General features: G+C 35.9%; 1 protein-coding gene across 2 annotated transcripts in view; it reads right to left on the bottom strand.

Annotated features, from left to right (window-relative positions):
* Positions 1-22,743, bottom strand: part of CHIC2 (cysteine rich hydrophobic domain 2) — a 50,363-nt gene that overhangs the window by 10,552 nt on the left and 17,068 nt on the right. For both annotated transcript variants that reach the window (XM_008701477.2, XM_008701478.2), the window contains exons 2-3: positions 19,760-19,814; positions 19,459-19,614 (exon numbers count right to left, since the gene is read on the bottom strand). In XM_008701477.2, the coding sequence (XP_008699699.1) occupies positions 19,459-19,614; positions 19,760-19,814 (211 nt within the window). The remainder of the gene's footprint in view (positions 1-19,458; positions 19,615-19,759; positions 19,815-22,743) is intronic.

Genomic DNA, 22,743 nt, shown 5'->3' with positions numbered 1-22,743 from the left:
AAATTACATGATTCACCTGTTTCTTCTGGATTAATGTAAGTCTTATATTGCAGTGATGTGCAGAAAATTAAACAGCATACCCCAGTATTGTGAAACATGAAAAATCTGGATTCAGCAAAAAAACAAACTAGAGTATGATCAGATTCCTCAAAAGGATGTTTAAACAAATTCCCTTCCTGTACTTAAAGGCTCCTTTAAAAAATTTTATGTGAACATTAACTTTTAAATAACCTATGATAAACTAAAACATCCACCAAAGTATCATTAGAACAATTTTTAATACTGTTTGTCAAAAGCAATATTCTCAGGTGAAGATAAGCTAAGCAACTGCAGATATTTTCTGTATCAAAACTATAACTAATCTTAAGTAAAGTATGCTTAAATACAATTTCATCCAAAGTTTGACATAGGCTAGTGGTTCTTAACTTTTTCAGGTAACTCAGACTACTCGGTGAATGATGAAAAAGGTACATATACATAAATACATTAAAATGTTGCACATGATTTTAAGGAAGTCATCCACTAACCTCTGATAACATTTCAGTAAATACTGACATCATCTCAAAAAACAAAACTGCACTTATTTTGTGTCCACTATTCTCAAATGTTTTTAAAAACTAAAACTTAGTTTGTTTGTTTTTCTTTAAAGATTTTATTTATTTATTTGACAGAGATAGAGACAGCCAGCAAGAGAGGGAACACAAGCAGGGGGAGTGGGAGAGGAAGAAGCAGGCTCATAGCAGAGGAGCCCGATGTGGGACTCGATCCCATAACGCTGGGATCACGCCCTGAGCCAAAGGCAGACACCCAACCGCTGTGCCACCCAGGCGCCCCCTAAAACTGAGTTTTAACTGACATCAGAAGATTAGAAAAACTGTTCGTAAGACAAGTGAATTTCACTAAGCTAATATAATCAACAGTATTACTATCAGGGATTTTGACAAATGAATTTCACTAAGCTAATATAATCAAGGTACTATTATCAGGGATTTTTAAAAACTACATAATTACACAGGAATGAAACACTGGTTAGGATCAACAGGTAAGGGGAAAAGTCTCTTGCTAAGTGATTATAATGGACTAGAGAAACAAAAAGGGGTAAGGAACAGTATCTATTGATCTTCACACCCAATGATAGGTGTCTTCCCTTTGTTACCTTACTTAATATTCACAAAGCATCTATTAGGCATCCTGATTTACTTTCATTTTACCTATGAAAACTACAGCTTAAAGGGGTAAAAGAAACTTAAAGCTGCACTAGAAGCAGGTAGAGCTAGGATGTGAAACCAGGATTGTACAGCCTTCAATATAATGCTCTTTCTATTATACACCAAGAGTTATGAATTTGTAAAGAACCTGTAACTTGTCAAATAACACATCTATCACATGCAAAAAGTAAGCCACTAACGAGGCTTTTGGCCTTGACAATCCAACTTACTCTAAAACTAAATTTTTTCCACCTCTAATATTCTGTGATTCTAGGGTCTGAAAAATACCCATTCTACTCTAGTCTTCAGTGTCAATTAGATTCATCCAAAATCTTTTATTTTTTATACTTTGCCTCATGATCTGAGGTGTATTTCTATATTATACATTAAGTACACAGGCTTACAGAATTTAAATAGTTTGCCCAAGGTTGTATATACCATTCAGGGGAATGACAGGATTCAAGCTCAGATCTCCAAACTTTAAAGCCAATGTTTTTTTTTTTTTTTAAGGTTTTATTTATTTGTTTGTGAGAGAGAGAGAGAGAGAGAGAGAGAGAACGAGAGCACCCAAGCAGGGGGAGGGGCAGGCAGAGGGAGAAGCAGGCTCCCCACTGAGCAAGGAGCCAGATGCAGGACTCGATCACAAGACCCTGGGATCATGACCTGAGCAGAAGGCAGACACTTAACCAACTAAGCCACCCAGGCATCCCTAAAACCAATGTTCTTTCCACTTTGGATAACTATTTCTACTTGCATCTGAATTTGAAAAAAATTTCAAATAAAATGTTAAAAAACAAGACAAAAACAATCATCTAATTCTTTTCCTTCAATCATGCAAAGAACAGCATATTTCTTTACATCAAGTGAAAGTAGTTGGAGACTTACACTTCTGAGTAGGATGTAGTAGCTGGTGTCAAGCCAACACTCTACTACCAATAGAAATGGAAAAACTGAAGAAGAAAAAAAAACCCATTATTTTTAAAACATCATAAAATTCTGAAAACAACATGGAACAGATGAAATAAAATCCAGGGAAGAAAAGAGCCCTTCCTAAATCATTTGATGATTACTGGCCATTTTCTCTGTTTGTTGATTCTAAGGGTGGGCTGAGGATCAGACTTGGCAACAATCAGCAGAACTCAATAGGGGGAAAGGGAAATCAACAAAGCTTTTGCAGGTTGTGCATGCTGGCTCAATGGATTGGAAATTAGATGTGCCCTAAATAACGCAAAGCCAGTTCTCCCTAGAGACATTACTGAGTTCTAGGGCAGCATGGAAGGGTCGGGGACCATGCCAGAAAGGCAGAGAAAAATTACTCACAGTCTCCCAGGGCTTAGGAGACAAAATTCTGCCGGAGGGAGAAAGATCTGCAGCAATCCAACACTTGAAAGACACTTGAACCTGCAGGAGACGGAAGGCTAAAAAGCCAAACTCAAAATATCCTGAGGGTACAACTTTTAGGAGAAAAAGACCTGCCAAACCTCAATCAAGAATCTAAGAAGGACCATACCCAAGAAAAAGGGACAAATCTGAAGGTGAACTGAATCTTACTAAACTTGTAACTCATGCCAACCCAGCTCAATCTTTGATTAGACCGAAGTGATCATTCTCCTCACCCCATCTGCCTAATAGAGAAAAGATAAGACCCCTGACTATGGAAGATTTCATCTGGAGCTTCTCATTTTGTGTATAACATCTAGCATAAAATAAACAACTATAAAAGGCAGGAAAATGTGACGAATAATGAAAAAGAAAAAACCCAGAGTTTAAACAGATCCATGAATAATCCAAGTATTGGTGTTAGCTGATAGGACTTTAAATTAACTATGGTTAATATGTTCAATGAAATAAAAGGAAAAGACGGACAAATATGCCCGAAAAGAAGATTTCAAAGAGAACTGGACTCTCTAAAAACATCAAAAGGACATTCTAAAATTTAAAAATATAGTGTCTGAAATTAAGAACTCACTGGATGGCTAACAGTAGACTGGACACTAAAGAAGACAGGCAAAGCAATTTTTTCTACAAACCACACCACCACTATGCTCTAAATATTCAAAGAGAATTGAATGTCAGCCAGCTCTTGGCAAAAATACGTTTTCTAAGTTGTCTAACACATCTTTCTTTAAAGTCCCAGTGCCACCCCTGCACATTTAAGGCTTAAAATTTACACTTTTTTGATTATCTTCTTTTATGATGAGAATTTAGTAACATGTTTCTATTTCAATTAAAAACTAATTATCAGCACTCTTCACACTAATGGCCATAGTTTGTTTAGTTTATCTAAGAATCAGTTTTCTAAGCTTCAAGCCTCAAGTATTCTTTAAAATGAAATAACAAGTATATTCCTCATAATGTGAAATCTTTTACATCCTTTTCCAAAGCTACTGAGATAACATTTCAAAGAGGTTACACCTATTTCTTTATCCTACACTTTACAATATGGGAGATACTAAGAAAGGGGCAACAACCCACAGACTCAACACCTAGGGCTGGACATAGAAAACCCAACTCTGAGAGTCCCTCTCCTGCCTACATTGCACCAACTCATTACATCACATTCTCAATCTCTCCAAGAGTAAATATACAAGTTTCAAGGAACGATGTAATATTAGGGGGGAAAAAATACTTTACCAGAAATCATGTATACCTATTTGTTAGTAAGCAAGAACCTCATACATAATTTTTCAAAGACAGGTATGTTGATTTTTTTTTTTTTAAAGATTTTATTTATTTATTCGACAGAGATAGAGACAGCCAGCGAGAGAGGGAACACAAGCAGGGGGAGTTGGAGAGGAAGAAGCAGGCTCATAGCGGAGGAGCCTGATGTGGGGCCCGATCCCATAATGCCGGGATCACGCCCTGAGCCGACGGCAGACACTTAACCGCTGTGCCACCCAGGCGCCCCTGGTATGTTGATTTTTATTTGTTCTTATAAAAGTAAAATAGAACCAGAAGCACTATATCAACTCTTAGTTGTCCAACTGGACCTCTGTATAAAATTTGATTAAAATGTTCATTTCTCCTGTGTCCATTTTATCTGCTTTACAGCACTCTTCCTTACCTAAGATTCTGTATCTTCAAGAAATACAAATTTATTTAAATATTAGGGAAAAAAATTGGAAACATAAATTTGCTGAAAAACTATAGTATTATAAAAGCTGATATAAATGCTTAAACATTATTACCATTTATAAATCAACCAGATAAACTTAGGTAAATTATAACATTCCATGGGCCTTCATTTCCTAACTTGTGAAATAATGATCTTTTAAATTCCTTTCAAATCTCTACAATCTCCCTGCTTCTAGTTATAAAATCAAATTATAATAAGTAACTTTTAAAAGCTTGATTTTGTATTCTTATTGGAGAATGAAAAAAAAAAAAGTATGAGATTTGGAGCTGTAAGCCTGAAATTCTAGTTGTGGCTTAGCTTTAGGACTGTGCGGCTTCCAATGGACCACTTAACTTCTGAGCCTCAGTTTTCTCATCCTTAAAGGAGGAATAATATGAACATCTACTCTTGGAATTTAGGGAAAATTAAATGGCACGGTGCAAATAAACTGATTAAGCCAATCCCTGGCATATAGTGAGCATTCAATAATTATTAGATATTGTAATATTTACCACATAAGACTGCAGTAAAGATTAAATTAAAAGAGGATGTATGGGTTTCCCAATATATGTATATATCAAATCATCATGTATATCTTAAATTTATACATGTCAATTATATCTCAAAGCTGGATAAAAAAGAGAATGTATGGAATAGATCTTACATTAAAAGTTCTTACCATATACACAAATACACACACACAAGAGGGAGGGAAGGAAGAAATTATTAGAGGTGACGGTCAGTTCATGGTATTGTTTATGGTGACAATTTCACAGGTGTATACTTAGCTCCAACTTATCCAGTTGTATACACGAATATGTACATCTTTTTTTTTATGTCAATCATACTTCAATAAAAAAGGAGACAAAAAACCCAAAGAATGATGCATATGAAATGCTTTGCTAACAGCAGGTGTATAATACAGGTTTCCCCAGCTATCCAAGAGTGTTCTTCTTCTTCTTTTTTTTTTTTTAAGGAGAGATTGAGTGTGTGCACGAGCAGGAACGAGGTAGGGAAGAGGGAGAGAGAGATCAGCTAGGGCTTGATCTCATCACCCTAAGGATCATGACTTGAGCCGAAATCAAGAGTCAGATGCTTAACCAACTGAGCCACCCAGGCACCCCTATCCAAGAGAGTTCTTAATAAAACCTTTCATAAACTGAAACAGAAGCATAAAGAAGCAATTATAATTTATACAGAAAATTTTTTGAGTTTTCCCAGACCCAAAAAATAACCTCTTAGGCTTTTCTGATACCCTAGGACACATCTTGCTAACAAATGTACAAAATAAATAAGAGATATAACACAGATGTTCACAGACACAGTTCAAAGCTATGGTGGCTTGATGCTGAGATGCTGAGTGTGTAGTTCTGAGGAAGAAGTTTGGTGGGGCCACTCTTGATGCTCAAGGTGCATGCTACCTCTATAACAGCTGCTGCAAAACACACAATAAATGCTATTTTTGCTTTCTGCTTTTCTTCCTAAAAGCGAAAATCCTCCTGCAGTTAACAAAGACAGGTAATAATACATATCTTTTATAAAACTGAAGTGGTCATAATGTGAACTTTCAAGAAGCAGGGGATACCTATAATTATTTTTCTCTTCATTTGTTCCTTGGCGTCTATTATTCCATTACATATTACTACAGATTTTGCATCTTAGCAAAATATTTTCATTTATGCAAATATCAGGAATTTAGCAATTTAGAGTGATTTATAAACCAAATGTTAATACTTTAAATTACATTTAAAAAGGGGTAAAGGTCAAGTATCTACTATAATATGAAAGTTTTTTTAAAAAATATAACATTAAGATGTTTCTAATTTAAATATACAAACGTATAATTCAAGTTCGTTTCTTCTGGTTTATAGGACAAAAATTTCTGTAAATCATATTTTATATTGCCAAGTCTATCACTGTACATTAGAACAGCATTAAACCTTCCTTCACAACAAAGATCAGCTTCCTGAAAAACCTCTGTAACAAGGGCATATAAGGTCAAGAAAAAAAAGATACTGAAGACTAAGAACATTGCTGACCACATGAAAGCCCTTATAAATATTTGTTATATTTATAAAAACAAAGCAAATTGGATAGCATTCTAAAAAAAGAAAAAAAAGTTAGCACTGATTTTCTACATCTTCAATTAATAATAATGGCTGTCATAAGAACACATTTCATTCATCATCCCTTGTTCACCAGAAATTTTTGAGGATTCCCCTTAATAAAATTTCATTAAGATGTTTTTAAGTTTGGGGGTGCCTGGCTGGCTCAGTCAGAAGAGCACGCAACTCTTGATCTCAAGATTGTAAGTACAAGGCCCACATTGGGTGTAGAGATGACTAAAAAAGTTTAAACTTTACAAAGAGATGGTTTTATTTTGCTCTGTTTCATTATCTGCAATATGTTAAAGGCATTTTTGTTTATCTAATTCTTCATCCAAACATTGTTCAATGCCATTCTCATTTTATGATTTGGTTACCAACTACAAACACTAAATTGCAAACACAGAGTAAATTAGAAATCTGAAAGTTGTGGGTAACTTTCAATGCCATCAGTATAACTGAGTAACTATATTTCAAATTCCTCCCATATACAAATATTTGTAGTTTCCTAATACGATTCCCCCAGGTTGACTTTCCCTTGAATTTCTTTAAGTCTTAAAAGACTACACATTCTCACTCAAAAACTCTACTCCTGACCTCTCCCATTTGGATTTTCAACTCCTACAACGTCCCAAGGAAAGTAACTAACAATTATTAGATAACTAAACTGGGGTTGAGAGAAAAGATATCCAAAAGTGAATCTAAGCATACTAAATTTAAAGTGAGAGAAATGCAGTTAGACTGGATACAGACCCTTCAAAGTTTCAAAAACTAAATAGCAATTATCTTAAGAAAACAAAACAAAACAGAACTTGGAATGCCTGGACGGCTCAGTCAGTGGAGCATGCAACTTTTGATCTTGGGGTTGTGAGTTCAAACCCCACGTTGGGTGTAAAGATTACTTAAAAATAAAATCTTAAAAAAAAAAAACTCAGAGAAGCAAAGCAAAACAAAACAAACAAAACTAAAATTTTTACTAAAATGTTAATTCTTTAGATTTGAAATAAAAATCAACACTGAAAACTTCGTTAAAGCTTAGAAATACAAGGGGCGCCTGGGTGGCACAGCGGTTGAGCGTCTGCCTTCGGCTCAGGGCGTGATTCCAGCGTTACGGGATCGAGCCCCACATCAGGCTCCTCTGCTATGAGCCTGCTTCTTCCTCTCCCACTCCCCCTGCTTGTGTTCCCTCTCTCACTGGCTGTTTCTATCTCTGTCAAATAAATAAATAAAATCTTTAAAAAAAAAAAAAAAAAGCTTAGAAATACAAATGTTTTTACAGACCAACACAGCTCTCAATATTCAAAGGATTACAGATTTTTCAGAGCTGTAAAGTACCTGAGAGGTCAGTTAGCCTCTCTTTTTCTCAGATTAAAAGAAAAAGAAGAGTAGGGGGTAGAAAAACTCTAGGCTCAGAGAGGTTTTTAAGTGAGTCACTCAAGTTCACCCCGCTTCAAACAGTGATTTACTACCTATTACACTTTACCACATTGTCCCTGTAGGAAAAAATGTCTGTTATTTACTCTAAAAGACAAAACACTTTTATTTACTTAGGAATCTTGTTTTAAATAGTAAGAACTATATCTTCTGAAATCTTATGATCTTACTACTCAAGGGTTTCAAAAGCCAAAGAGTATATTCACTCAGCAAATATTTATTGAACACAAAGTAGATGTGAGGCACTGTGAGAGGCACTGGGGATACAGCAGTTAGCAAGACAAAAACTAGGAAGAATAAAAAAATAATAATAGCAACTGCCATGAACTAAGCACCTACTACAGGCAAAATACTATACTAAGTATTTTATATGCACTTGCTCTAATTCTTAAAATAACACTGTAAGAGATTCACACCATTCTAGACAGGTGAAAACTGAAGTTTACTCAGAGTAAGTTCCACTTTCCAAACACCAAAGTCCAGGTACCCCACGTTGCAGCCTATTTTCTTATTCCTAAGCAAATGATCCCTGATATAAGACTAAATACAAATAAAAGAGTATAAAGGGAATGGAAATATACAATATTTACAATAAATCCATATAGAGAGCACTTTCAGAAAACCACATAATTCTGGTCATCAAATGTAAGAGAGATAAAGCACTAAAAAGAGGCAAGACAACTACAAGTTTAAGAAGTTGTACTGAACAGTCAACAACTTAGGTTTTCAGTCAAAAAGGATAATGGCCGAGAGCATATACAAAGTCTATAAAGTCACTAAAGTTGGGATAGGATATATGTACAAAAACTCAGAAAACTAAAACTAGTAGTTACTTCAATATGAAAGACAAATCAAAACAAAAATACTATAACACAACACAGTAAAATATGAAACTTGTTTCCTCAAAAAAACCAGCCAAGCTGAAAGCACATACAAGTCATAAAAAGTTCACTTACTCGGACATCAATTTTCTAAACCTTAATACTATAATTAGGGCACAATCAAGGGGCAAAGTATAAGCAAATCTATAAACAAAAATAAGCTTTTGCAAAGAAAATGTCATAATATCTATTTAATGAAGCTGAAGCATTTTATTCACTTGGAAGCTCTTCAGGCATTTACAAGGAACCTACTAAAAGGTTGAAGTTTCCTGTTTTATTGTTTTCCAAGTACTTATCACTATTTGTAATCATCTCATTGCCTTCTGTCTACCTTTTAAATCCATAAGAGGAACCATGTATTAGTTGAATTAATGAGTAAGTAATTTCCAGAGAATGGCACACCGGCAGCATAAAGAAATGGCAGCTGAAACCTGCATTTTCGGAAGACGGGTATGCTCCTTTTCTAATAGTATTGACTTGATAAGTCATTTTAAACATTTTCTATTAAAACAAATATATGTTATATAATAGAATGAGCAGTTCAAATGAGTATAAGACAAGACTTCAAATATGTTTTGTGATTATAGGAGGCCATTTCATATTTCTAGGCCCTAAGGACACATATTTATTGTCTTTGCTACTAGAGGTACTTCACGAAAAATATGACAAGTACTTACAAACTTAAACTACCTCTGCACTCAGCCAATTGTCCAAACAGACTACATGCCATCTGAGTAGAGCATTAATATACATCTTTCTATCCCCAGCATCTAGAGTAGTACTTACGTGTCAAGAATGCTTCTATAAAAAGAGAACATTCAGACTTTCATTTTCAGCAAAGATACTGCACCAGGTACCAGATTTACCCTCTGGCCTGACACGACAAAAAAGGGAGGGAGGGGCAAGACATGAAACTGTTTTAAAGACAATGGACAATAGACAACAAAAGACACTGATTCCTGAGAGATCAGAAAAAAATGAGACAGGACCCATGATTTCCCAAGTTTATGGATATAAGAGAGCTGCCAGGCCACAGCAAATGGAAAGAGCCCAGACAAAGCCTGGGGACTCCCTAAGTTAAGGAGACAAAGCTGAGTCTGGGGAGACCAGGGCAGCTAGAAGCCACAGAACAGAGTACCAGAGAGGAGAATGCTACACAGAGAATGAACTGCAAAGATCTGCAGGCAGTCCCTACTAAGTATTAAGGTGAGTACTGAGGAATGCATGCAGGTAAAGGAACTATCAGAGGAGGAGCAAAAAAAACTACTAGAAAGGATCAGAGGTAACAATGCCCAAAGCTCACAAAGATCAGCAAATTGCTTCTTTCCATCAGCCACACTAGAAAATATCACAATTCACAGGCCATTAAAAAGACTAATCAGGATAGGGGCGCCTGGGTGGCTCAGTCCTTTGAGTGTCTGACACTTCATTTAGCCCCAGGTCATGGTTTCAGGGTCCTGAGATAGGCCCCCACGAGCCCTGCACCATGCTCAGTGGGGAGTCTGCTCATCCCTTCCCCCTCCCCACCACCCCTGTTTGCACTCTCTCTAATATGTAAATGAATAAAATCTTTAAAAAAATTTTTTTTAAAAAGTATCCAAGATAGTCTTGCCTCACTGGTAGGGAATAATTAGCCCTAGACTAAATGCTGCAATGGTTCCCCAAGAAGTTAAACATAGAGGGGAGCCTGGGTAACACAGTCGGTAAGTGTCTGACTCTTGATTTCAGCTCAGGTCATAATCTCAGGGTCTTGAGACCGAGCCCTGTCTTGGGCTCCACACTGGGCATGGAGCCTGCTTAAGATTTTCCCTCTTGTTCTCCCTCTGCCCCTTCCCACCCCTCTCTAAAAAAAGCAAGATAAAATAATGGGGCGCCTGGATGGGTTAGTTGGTTAAGCATCTGCCTTTGGCTCAGGTCATGGTCTCAGGGTCCTGGCATCGAGCCCTGTGTCAGGCTCCCCGCTTGTGCTCTCTCTCACTGTCTCTATCTCAAATAAATAAATAAATAAATAAATCTTTAGAACAACTTTGTAAAAAAATATATATATAAAATAAAAAGAAGTTAAACATAAAATTACCTTATGATCCCACACTTCTAAGTATATACCCAAAAGAACTGGAAATAAGTATCAAATACATGTACACCCATGTTCACAGAAGCACTAATCACCTTTTGGGTGAAAATAGTCCAAAAGTCCATCAATGGATGAATGGATAAACAAATCGTGGTATATACATACAATGGAATATTATCTATCCATAAAAGAGAATGAAGTATTGACACATGGATGAACCTCAAAAACACTATCCTGAGTAAAAGAAGCCAGACACAAAAGCCCATACATTGTGTTTCCGTTTATATGAAATATCCAAAATGGATAAATCCATAGAGACAAAACCCAGAATGATGGTTGCCAGGGCTGGAGGGAGAAGGTAATGAAGAGAAAATGCTTACTGGTTAAGGAGTTCTACTTTGGAGTGATGAAAATGTTTCGGAACTAGATAGAGATGATAATTGTACAACACTGTGAATGTACTAAATTGCTACTAAATTGCTTACTTTATTTTTTTTTTTAAGATTTTATTTATTTATTTATTTATTTGACAGAGATAGAGACAGCCAGTGAGAGAGGGAACACAAGCAGGGGGAATGGGAGAGGAAGAAGCAGGCTCCTAGCGGAGGAGCCTGGTGTGGGGCTTGATCCCATAAAGCTGGGATCACGCCCTGAGCCGAAGGCAAACGCTTAACTGCTGTGCCACCCAGGTGCCCCTAAATTGCTTACTTTATAATGGTTAATTTCTGTTATGCAAATTTCACCTCAATAAATTATTATTCAGAAAAATAAAAAGATAGAAAATGAGAATGGAAATGAAAAACTGATGTAGAAAAAAAACAAATAGTAAAATGAAATTTTAAATTTGGCACAATAAATGTAAACAGTCCAAAATCCCTAAAATGCAGAGACTGACAGATTGAATGAAAAAGCAAGATCCAACACTGCCATAAGAAACGAACTTTATTTATTTATTTTTAAGTAGGCTCCAAGCTCTGCATGGAGCCCAATGCCAGGCTTGAAGTCATGACCCTGAGATCAAGACCTGATGCTGATGCTTAACCTGAGCCACCCAGGCGCCCCAAGAAATGAACTTTAAATAAAGGCACAAATATGTTAAAAGCAAAAACATGAAAAAAATATATGCAACATGAATAGTAATCAAAAGAAAGTAGAAATGACTAAATTAATATTAGATAAAGTACTTTTCAAAAAAAAAAATACTGAAGATAAAGGAGGTCAATTTCAGGGGCGCCTGGGTGGCTCAGTCGTTGAGCGTCTGCCTTCGGCTCAGGGCGTGATCCCAGGTCCCTGGGATCGAGCCCTGCATCGGGCTCCATGCTCTGCTGGAAGCCTGCTTCTTCCTCTCCCACTCCCCCTGCTTGTGTTCCCTCTCTCACTGGCAGTCTCTCTCTCTGTCAAATAAATAAATAAAATCTTTAAAAAAAAAAAAAAAAAGGTCAATTTCATAATGATACAGGTCAACCCACAAAGTAGATATAAAACCTGAAACTAGGGGCGCCTGGGTGGCATAGCGGTTAAGCGCATGCCTTCGGCTCAGGGCGCAATCCCGGCGTTGTGGGATCGAGCCCCACATCAGGCTCCTCCGCTATGAGCCTGCTTCTTCCTCTCCCACTCCCCCTGCTTGTGTTCCCTCTCTCGCTGGCTATCTCTATCTCTGTCAGATAAATAAATAAAATCTTTAAAAAAAAAAAAAACCTGAAAGTTTATGCACCTAATTACAGTGTCACAATACATAAAACAAAAACTGTAATAGACAAATCCACAATTACATAATTATAGTCAGAGATTTTAATACTACTCTCTTGATAATTGATAGAAGAGTCAGAAAATCAGTGAGAATACAGATGATCTAAACATATCAACAAACCTGACATAATTGACATTTATAAAACACTCCACCCAATAACAGATGAATATATTCTTTTCAAGTGCACAATAATCAATTAATTTATCAAGATAGCTCATATTTTGGAATAAAACAATCCTTAAAACATTTATAAGGATTCAAAACAGTGTTATCTAACCACACTGTTAATTTTTTATTTAATTTGTAAATTTACAAATAAATAACAAAAAGATCTCTATGAAGTCCCCCAAATATCTAAAAGCTAAATAAAATACTTCTAAATAATGCATTGGTCACAGACGAAATCAAAAGAGAAATATAAAAGCAAAATGAACTAAATGAAAATTAAAACACAACATATCAAAATTTGGGGAATACAAAGAATGTAGTATTCAGAAAGGAAAATCATAATACTAAACACCAGAAGAAAAGGGAAATTTATAATACTAAACACCAGAAGAAAAGTCTCAAACTTATGACCTTTGTTTCCACCTTAAGAAACTAGAAAAAAAAAAAGTTAAACTCAAAGAAGAAATAATAAAAGTCAAACTAAAACCAATGAAATATAAACATAAAATCAATAGAAATAGACAATGAAACCAAAAGCTGGTCTCTTGAGTTGATTAATAAAATTGATAAACCTCCAGTGAAAGTGGCCAGGAAAAAAAAAGAGAGACAAAGGAAGGATAAACTAACAATTTCAGGAATAAGAAAAGTAATGATCACTAGAGACTTTACAAAAGGTAAAAAGGTAATTAGTATATATTATGCTTATTATAAACAACTACAATAAAATGGACAACTTCCTTGAGAAACAGAAACTATTAAGCTCAACCAAGATAAAACAGATGTCCTGAAAAGTCCCATGTCTATCAAAGAAATTGAATTTGTAGTTTAAACTCTTCCAACAAAAAACCTTCCAGTCCCAAATGGCTTCTCCAAAATTTAAGGCTAAAACAATGAATATTCTGCACAAACTCTTCCAGGAAAATGAAGGGAAATAACACTTCCCAACTCATTTTATGAGGCTATCATTACCCTGATGCTAAAATCAGATATTACAAGAAAAGACGACAGAAAAATATCCCTCATGAACATAGATGTAAAATTTTTGTAATTAATTAAAAGTAGGCACCACACCCAATGTGAGGCTTGAACTCCTGACCCTGAGATCAACAGTTACGCACTCTACCAACTGACCCAGCCAGAGGGCCCTAGATATAAAACTTCTAAACAAAGTTATATTCTATCAAATGCAACAGAAATATCAAAAGAGAAATAGACATGACCAACCAGGTGGGGTTCATTCCAGGAATGCAAGGTTGGTTTAACATCAATCAATGTAATTCAACATATTTCTAATTTTAAAATCTCTCTAAAGAAGAAGAAAACGCATTTGACAAAATCCAACATGTATTCTGGATAAAAACTTTCTGCAAACTAGTAGAATAAAACTTCCTCAAGCTGATTTAAAAACCAAAACAAAAACAAACAAACAAAATTTACAAAAGCCCTACAATTGGGGCGCCTGGGTGGCTTAGTTGGTTAAGTATCTGCTTTCAGCTTAAGTCATGATCCCAGGGTCCTGGGATCGAGCCCCACCTGGGTCCTGACATTGAGGGAGTCTGCTTCTCTCTCTCCTGCTGCCCCTCCTCCCTGCTTATGCACACTCTCTCTCAAATAAATAAATAAAATCCTTAAAATTTAAAAACCCTACAATTAAGATGATAAAAAATGAAGAAAATGTAAATTCATTTTTCCTAGATCAGGAGTAAAATAAGAATATCTGTTCTCACTACTTCTCATCAATGTTTTTCTGGAGATTCTAGTCAGTGCAATGAGGAAAAGCAACAACAAAACATCTATATTACAAAGGAAAGCAATATTGTCTTCATTGTTGATGATATGACTGTCTATAAAGAAATTCAATACTCCACAAATAAGTTAATGGAAAAGGTGAGTTTAGCAAAACTATACCCTAGCAAGAAAAAATAATTGAAATTTTTAAAATATATACTATTTATACACAATTCCAGACTTCAAGTTATATTACAAAGCTGTAGTGATCAAGACAGGAAGGTACTGGCTCAAAACAGACACACAGATCAATGGAACAGCATAGAAAATCCAGAAATAAACCCAGAATTATATGACCAATTAATCTTCAACAAAGAAGAAAAGGATATACAATGGAAAAAAGACAGTCTCTTCAATAATGGTGCTGGGAAAACTGGATGGCTACATGCAAAAGAATGAGACTAGACCACTTTCTTCTACCATACACAAAAATATAAACTTGAAATTTATTAAAGACCTAAATGTTAAGACCTGAAACCATAAAAATCCTAGGAAGAGCACAAGCAGTAATTTCTCTGACACTGACTGTAGCAACAGTTTTCTATATACATCTTCCGAGGCAAGGGAAATAAAAGCAAAAATAAACTATTGGGACTACATTAACATAAAAAGTTTCTGCGCAGTGAAGGCAACAATCAACAAAACTAACAGGCAACACACTGTATGGTAGAAGATATTTGGAAATGACATATCCAATAAAGAGTACCCAAAATATATTAAAAACGTACACAATTCAATACCCAAAGAATAATCCAATTAAAAAAGACATGAACAGACATTTCTCCAAAGAATACACACATACAAATGGCCAAGAGACACATAAAAAGATACTCACCATCACTTATTATCAGGGAAATGCAAATCAAAACTACATGAGATATCACCTCACACCTGTCAGAATGGCTAAGATCAAAAACTTAAGAAACAACAAGCGCTGGTGGGAAGGTGGAGAAAAAGGAACCCTCATGCACTACTGGTGGGAATGCAAATCTGTACAGCCACTCCATCAAACAGTCTGGGGTTCCTCGTAAAGTTAAAAATAGAACTATCCTACGATCAAATAATCACACTACTGTGTATTTACCCAAAAAAATACCAAAACACTAATTCAAAGGGGTATATGCACCCTTATGTTTACTGCAGCACTATTTACAATAGCCAAATTATGGAAGCAGCCCAAGTGTCCATCGATATGAAGGGATAAAGAAGATGTGGTATACACTCACATACACACTGACTCTCTCTCTCACACACACACACAACGGGATATTACTCAGCCATAAAAAAGAACGAAATCTTGCCATCTGCAACAACATGGATGGAGTTAGAGAATGTAAATGTAATGCTAAGCAAAGTAAGTCAGAGAAAGACAAATACCATATGACTTCACTCATATGTGGAATTTAAGAAACAAAACAAAGGAGCAAAGGCCAAAAAAAAAAAAAAGAGAGAGAGAGCGAGAGAGAGAAACCAAGAAACAGATTCTTAACTATAGACAACAAACTGATGGTTACCAGCGGGGGGGGGGGGGAGTGAAACAGATGACGGGGATTAAAGAGTACACTTATGATGAGCACTGATAATGTACAGAATTGGGGAATCACTATATTGTATACCTGAAACTAATACAATATGTATGTTAATTATACTGGAATTAAAATTTAAAACTTAATTAAAAATTTTAAAAATAGTGGTGCCTGGGTGGCTTAGTCAGTGAACCATATGCCTTTGCCTCAGGTCATGATCCCAGGGTCCCCACATGGGGCTCCCTGCTCAGCTGGGAACCTGCTTCTCCCTCTCCCTCTGCCTCCACTCCCCTCCTGCTTGTGCTCTCTCCCCCTCTCTGTCAAAATAAACAAATAAAATCGTTAAAAAAAATTTTTAAATAAATAAAAAATAAAAATATGTACCATTTGAAATTGCATAAAAAATAATACCCGAGTATAAAACCATATAAAGATATGCAAGACATGTCCACTCAAAACTTAAAACATTGCTCAGGAAAAAAATGTTGAAGACTTAAGTAAATGGAGTAAGACACTATTTCATGGGTCAAAAGACTAAATATTTTTAAGATATCAATATCCCAAAATTGATGCATAGACTCAGTGCAATCCAAACTAAAATTCCAACAGGATTTTCTTTGTAGAAACTGACAAGCTGATTCTAAAATCTATATGGAATACAAACAATGTAAAAAGCAAAACAACTTTGAGGGGCGCCTGGGTGGCTCAGTTGTTAAGCATCTGCCTTTGGCTCAGGGTGTGATCCCAGAGTCCTGGGATCGAGCCCCACATGAGGCTCCTCTGCTGGGAGCCTGCTTCTTCCTCTCCCACTCCCCCTGCTTGTGTTCCCTCTCTCGCTGGCTGTCTCTCTCTCCATCGAATAAATAAATAAAATCTTAAAAAAAAAAAAAAAAAGCAAAACAACTTTGAAAAAGGAGTATGAAGTTGGGGAGCTAACACTATCCAATTATAAGATGTAATTATAAAGCTACAATACTCAAGACAGTGTGGTATTTTGCATCAAAATAAACACATCAACAGAACAGAACAGAGTTTAGAAACAGACACATATGGCATCTGATTTCCAACAGAAGTACAAAGGCAATTCAGTGAAGAAAGAATAGCCTTTATAACAAATGTGAATGAACAACTGGGTATCTATACACAAAAAAATAAATAAATAAAAAATTAACTTCAATCGATACACTGCACCATATAAAAATTTTAACTCAGAATGAATCTTAGACCTAAAAGTAAAACGTGGAACTATAAAAATTCTAGAGTAAACACAGTGAAAAAATCTTTGTATTTAGGCTTAGGAAGGGTTATTAGGTATAACATTAACAGCACAATCCATAAAAGGAAAAATGAACAAACTGGATTTTATTAAAATTAGAAATTTCTGCTTTTGAAAGAATTGTTAGGGGATGAAAAGTCAAATCACTAATTGGGAGATCTTAAAGCATACACTTGTACCCATAATATACAAACAATTCTCAAAACTCAACAACAAAGAAACAACTCAATTAAAAAAACAGGCAAAAAGTTGGAACACTTCAACAAAGAACATCCACAAGTGTTAAATAAACATGAAAACATGCTCAAGATCATGTACTATTAAGGAAATACAAATTAAAACCATAATGATAACACTACACTCCTATTAGGATGACTAAAATTAAAAAGACTAACCATACTAAATGTGGTCAATACAGCAGAAGAGACTCTCTCATTTACTGCTGGTAGAAATGTAAAGTAATAGCACCACTTTGGCAATTAGTTTCTCAGTTCCTTAAAAAGTTAAACACATATACACTATATGATTAAACTACTCTATTCCTAGAAATTTTTACTCAAGAGAAAAGAAAGTATATGCCTACAAAAAGCCTGCTTCCTCCTCTCCCACTCCCCCTGCTTGTGTTCCCTCTCCCGCTGACTGTCTCTCTGTCAAATAAATAAATAAAATCTTAAAAAAAAAAAAACAAATTGCCAACCAAATGGGATACAGCAGTCATTTATTTTATTTTTTTTATTCTCTTGAGAGAGAGCGAGCACAAGTACAGGGGAGGGACAGAGGGAGAGGGAGAAGCAGGCTCCCCACTGAGCAGGGACCCCCCCCCCCAATATCATGACCTGAGCAGAAAGCAGATGCTTAACTAACTGAGCCACCTAAGCGCCCTGAGACAGCAGTCATTTAAACAATGAAAATGCCCAAAGAGTAGGCGGGAGTGAGAGGACCTAAACTCCAAGAGCTGCAGATTCAATTGTGCATCAAGGGACAACTGAAAATTAGGGGGAAAAAAAAAATTCTGTGGTCTGAAGATGATCTGGTCAGAAATATGGGCGATAAAAAGAAGAAATATTCTTGGAGAAAAAATAAATATTACAAATATTACAGTAAATATTACAAAATTAATTCTATTATAAAGGCATTATTTCCTTTTTATCAATAAAATGTTATTAGTTAAAAATTTTTTTCAGTAGGAATATACTGCTTATTTTACAACAGAAATTAAGGGACAAACAGAATTTGCTTTTTGGTATTTCCTACCATTATTTGATGACAAAATGAAATGTAGCCACACAAATCAGTTTCAACAGTATTTCATTTTTATATATATAGTTATCATTAATTTTTTAAAACTTTAACAAAAATGTAATGTGTTCCATCTATAACAATTTGCCTTATCTCCACCCATATCTTAGAAATTTTTCATTATAAGCAGTCAAAATTATGACTCTTCAGATCATTTTTCCTGATTACAGAATCACTATGTACTCATTTCAGAAAACTTGTAAAGTATAGAAGAAAAGAAACATTTTCTTAAAAAGAAACAAGAATTCCCCATAATATTACCAATTAGAAATAAATACTGTACCCATGTTATTTCTTCTATGGGTACTACCTTACATATTAATAATACTGCTATTAGTCAATGTCAATCAGACACTTTGAACCATTTAGCTAACAGCTTTACAAACACTACTTCATTTTATACTTACAACAATCCTATTCAAGCAGGTAGGTGAATACTGCCATTTTACAGATCAGTCAACTAGAGATTAAAGAGGTGAGGAAACTTGCCTAGAGTCACAGAGATAAGTGGTAGACCTGAACCCAGCATTCTCAATCACTATGCTATACCACCATGAATGTATATATAGAGAGAGAATGCTGTATTCTAGTCTATTCTTAGGTAATCTCCTAGGTCATAAAAATTATGAATGAAATTTATAATTAAATTTAATATAACAGCATGTGGACATACTGTAATTTACTTAATCACTCCTCTATTGGATCAGATCATTTTTATAGTATTCAGCATGGTGTGACGCATTCAAAACAAAAACAAAAACAAAAACCCAAGACAAATGCAAGACTTGCTTGTCTACTTCTAAATTAAAATTAAAATGTATTAATTCAACTTACTCTTTTACTGAGGCAAATAACTGGCCACATACTGCAACCTAATGTGCAGCAGCAACAAAGGCAGCCACAAAGCAGCCAGCGTACATTAACAGGAAGGTTCTTCTTCAGACAACTGTTAACTCTGTTGATGCTGGCTTTAAATTCTTCAGGAGCTACCTAAAGAAAATTTTAAGAAATAACAACACTGCAATATTAATGTCAATAAACATGTCTTATTAGCATAACTGTTTCTGTAATTTGTTAGGAAAAGACTTCACTTTTGAAGTATATAAACAGTACCCAAGGAAATGATAACACTCACTTTTCCAGTTAATGAAGAAGGGAATTCTGATTCAAATTTGTTGCTCAGTCCAAATCTATTTTTTAAAAAAGAAGAAAAATATGTTATTACATGTCATTGTGGGAAAAAAACCATTTAACTTAATCAGAGGTCAAGTAAATAGATGCAACTTGATATACAAAGTAACAATGGAATTTTGAGACACAAAAACACTGAAATCAGCAATTTATGAAATGTAACAAGCAATTTTAGCAGCTGAATCAAAACTTTTGTATAAGAGGCTGAGAATACACAAAGAAATTACTTCTTTGGGGCTCTGTTTGTAAGCAAAATATTAATGTAGTGGAAAATACAACTATTCAGTTTTGTAAAAATTACTGAGATTCTTCCAACTAAGTACTAGAAAGCTACGATCTCCGCTATTGATTATTCTTTAGGTTAAGAGCACGTGTTAACACTCAATAAAGCAGTTAACATGTCTAAGAATGCAAGTTGATCAGTTAGCATTTTCTGGGACCAGCCTATGCACACTGTTGTTACAGCCACAGAATGCTAAAACACCTGGAACAATGTGTCAGCTGCCTGCCCACTTAAAACTCAGAAGTACTACAACACTTGCTAGATGAACTCCCAAAGAAATGGAACTGACGTAGTACATTTTAATATCTTTAAGCTTTTAAATGTCTGCAAAAATCATGAGGATTGACTGGGCACTTGACTCTTGGATAAGTTATTAGAAAAGAATAAAATACTCATGGACACATTCGTAATGGTAGATTGCATCTAGAAATACAAATTGAGATACTTCAATACGACTTTTGTTGGATCCTGAAGCCGAATTTTGTTTTATTGAGATATACTTGACATTTAACACTGTATTAGTTTAAGGTATACAACATAATGATTTGATACATGTATATATTCTGAAATGATTACCACAATAAGTTTAGTTAACATCCATCTCCTCAAATTTTTTTTTTCTATGATGAGAACCCCTCAGATTCACGGTCTTAACCACCCCTATAAATACAGTTCTGCACTTTAGGTAGCTTGCACTAGTAAGATGGCTCTCCTGAGATATTCTGCATGAAACAGCAGGGCTGGTCAGGGGTTTCTAATTCAACCATCAGTACAGCTAAACAGGGAAATCGAGTAACATGAGCTGTGTGCAAGCAGTAAGGAATGGTGGAGACTAGCCAAGTGGAGGGTATACAGAATGAGGGGAACGCGTCATGGGTCAGGTTCAGCTGATTACTGTCATATTAGACGCAGGCCCACATCTGAGAGATTGTATGATTTTCTCTAAGAGGAGTTGGGAAACCAGACTTCTATGCAAAATTTCCCATCTTTGAAATACTGTGCAAGGCAAACAAAACACTTCAGTGGTCAGGTTATGGTCTGCATCATTATCTAGACTTCCATACATGTGGATGGTGACACTGGAGACCATTTTATCATCATCTTAAGCCATTTCATACATTATTTTATAGCAGCACTGAATGACATTAATCTGTCTTTATAAATAATGGATACTATTTACAGAAAAGATTACAACGCAACTACCTAAGTCCAAGCCAAAGTTCTTCTCATACTAAACATATACCTGCAACTGTTACTGTTCTACATAATTCTGGCATTAATGCCATTCTAAGACTGACAGACTCCATTAAATCCATTTTCTGTCTATATGCCTCACCACAATATGGTTCTCCTTGCCCTAAGAGATAACTCACGTCCAACCTCAAAACTCCTGGAATGAGGAAGTGGTGTGAAATGCTAGGTGACAGCTCTCTGTGAGGTCTCTAGATAATGTACCTCCTTTTCATCTATTTCCCTTAGGGAAGGAGGATAATCAACAGATGTTTACTGACTATAAATTATAAATTTCCATCTCTTGAAGTATTATCTCCACTGGTCTGAAGCTATTCTCTTTCAATGAAGTTTCCATTTCAACCATGTTTATTTTTTTAAAGAATTTATTTATTTGACAGAGAGAGAGAGAATGGGGGGGAGGGGGAAGGGCAGAGGGTAAGGGAGAAACAGGCTCCCAGCTGAGCAGGGAGCCCGATGCAGGGCTGATCCCAGGACCCTGGGATCGTGACCTGAGGCAAAGGCAGACACCTAACGACTGAGCAGTAGACTCCATGCCCAACGCAAAGTCCAACATGGGGCTCCGTCTCATGACCCTGAGATCATGACCTGAGCCGAAAAGAAGAGTCTGACACTTAACCAAGCCACCCAGGAGCCCCCCTCCAAGTCTAACTAGAAAAGTCTTCCCCTTTCATCCCAGCCATTAAGACATTTAACACATATTAAATTATTTTATTAAATAACTATAGTTTGCTGCCATGTAATATGCTAAGTTGAAGGGAGCAGTCCAAGATGAGCTTAAACCCAACTTCCTTTCTTTTTAGAGCCTGAATATTTACTTATCGGCCATGTGACTGAGTGTTGATTCTTTACCCAGGGAGCACAACCAGCTAATTAATTGCCCTCTTGCTCCTGCAGGTCAGGGCTCTTTTAAATCAGGCTAATTATTCTTCCGAGTAAGAACTTACGTTCCATGGACATTCATTCAGTTCCTCTTCCAGTCATACTTTTTTGTTAAGCTGTATTTTAGGAACAGACAGTAAACCTACCTCTTCCTTCATCTCACTCCCCAAAAAATGTCCCAAGAAAGATTACCCAGTGACAAGATTATCACTATATGAGAATGCTTAGCTTTTCTACCAGCCATTAATTTGGTGCTAATGATTTTTTCATTCCCCCATCCACTGAACAAGAATACCTGTAACAAGTGTCAAGATAATGCTGCACTCAAAGTCCCTGAAGTCTCCCCAGCCCACAGGAGTGAATCCCAACGGTACTCTTTCTCTTTCAAAATCTCTAAACAACGGGGCACCTGGGTGGCTCAGTCGGTTAAGCATCTGCCTTCAGCTCAGGTCATGATCCCGGGGTCCCTGTGTCAGGCCCTCTGCTCAGTGGGGAGCCTGCTTCTCCCTCTC

Source organism: Ursus maritimus, unplaced genomic scaffold (assembly GCF_017311325.1).
Source record: "Ursus maritimus isolate PB19 unplaced genomic scaffold, ASM1731132v1 scaffold_8, whole genome shotgun sequence".
In the NCBI taxonomy this organism is placed as follows: Eukaryota; Metazoa; Chordata; class Mammalia; order Carnivora; family Ursidae; genus Ursus; species Ursus maritimus.
This window is presented reverse-complemented; position numbering and strand designations above follow the sequence as displayed.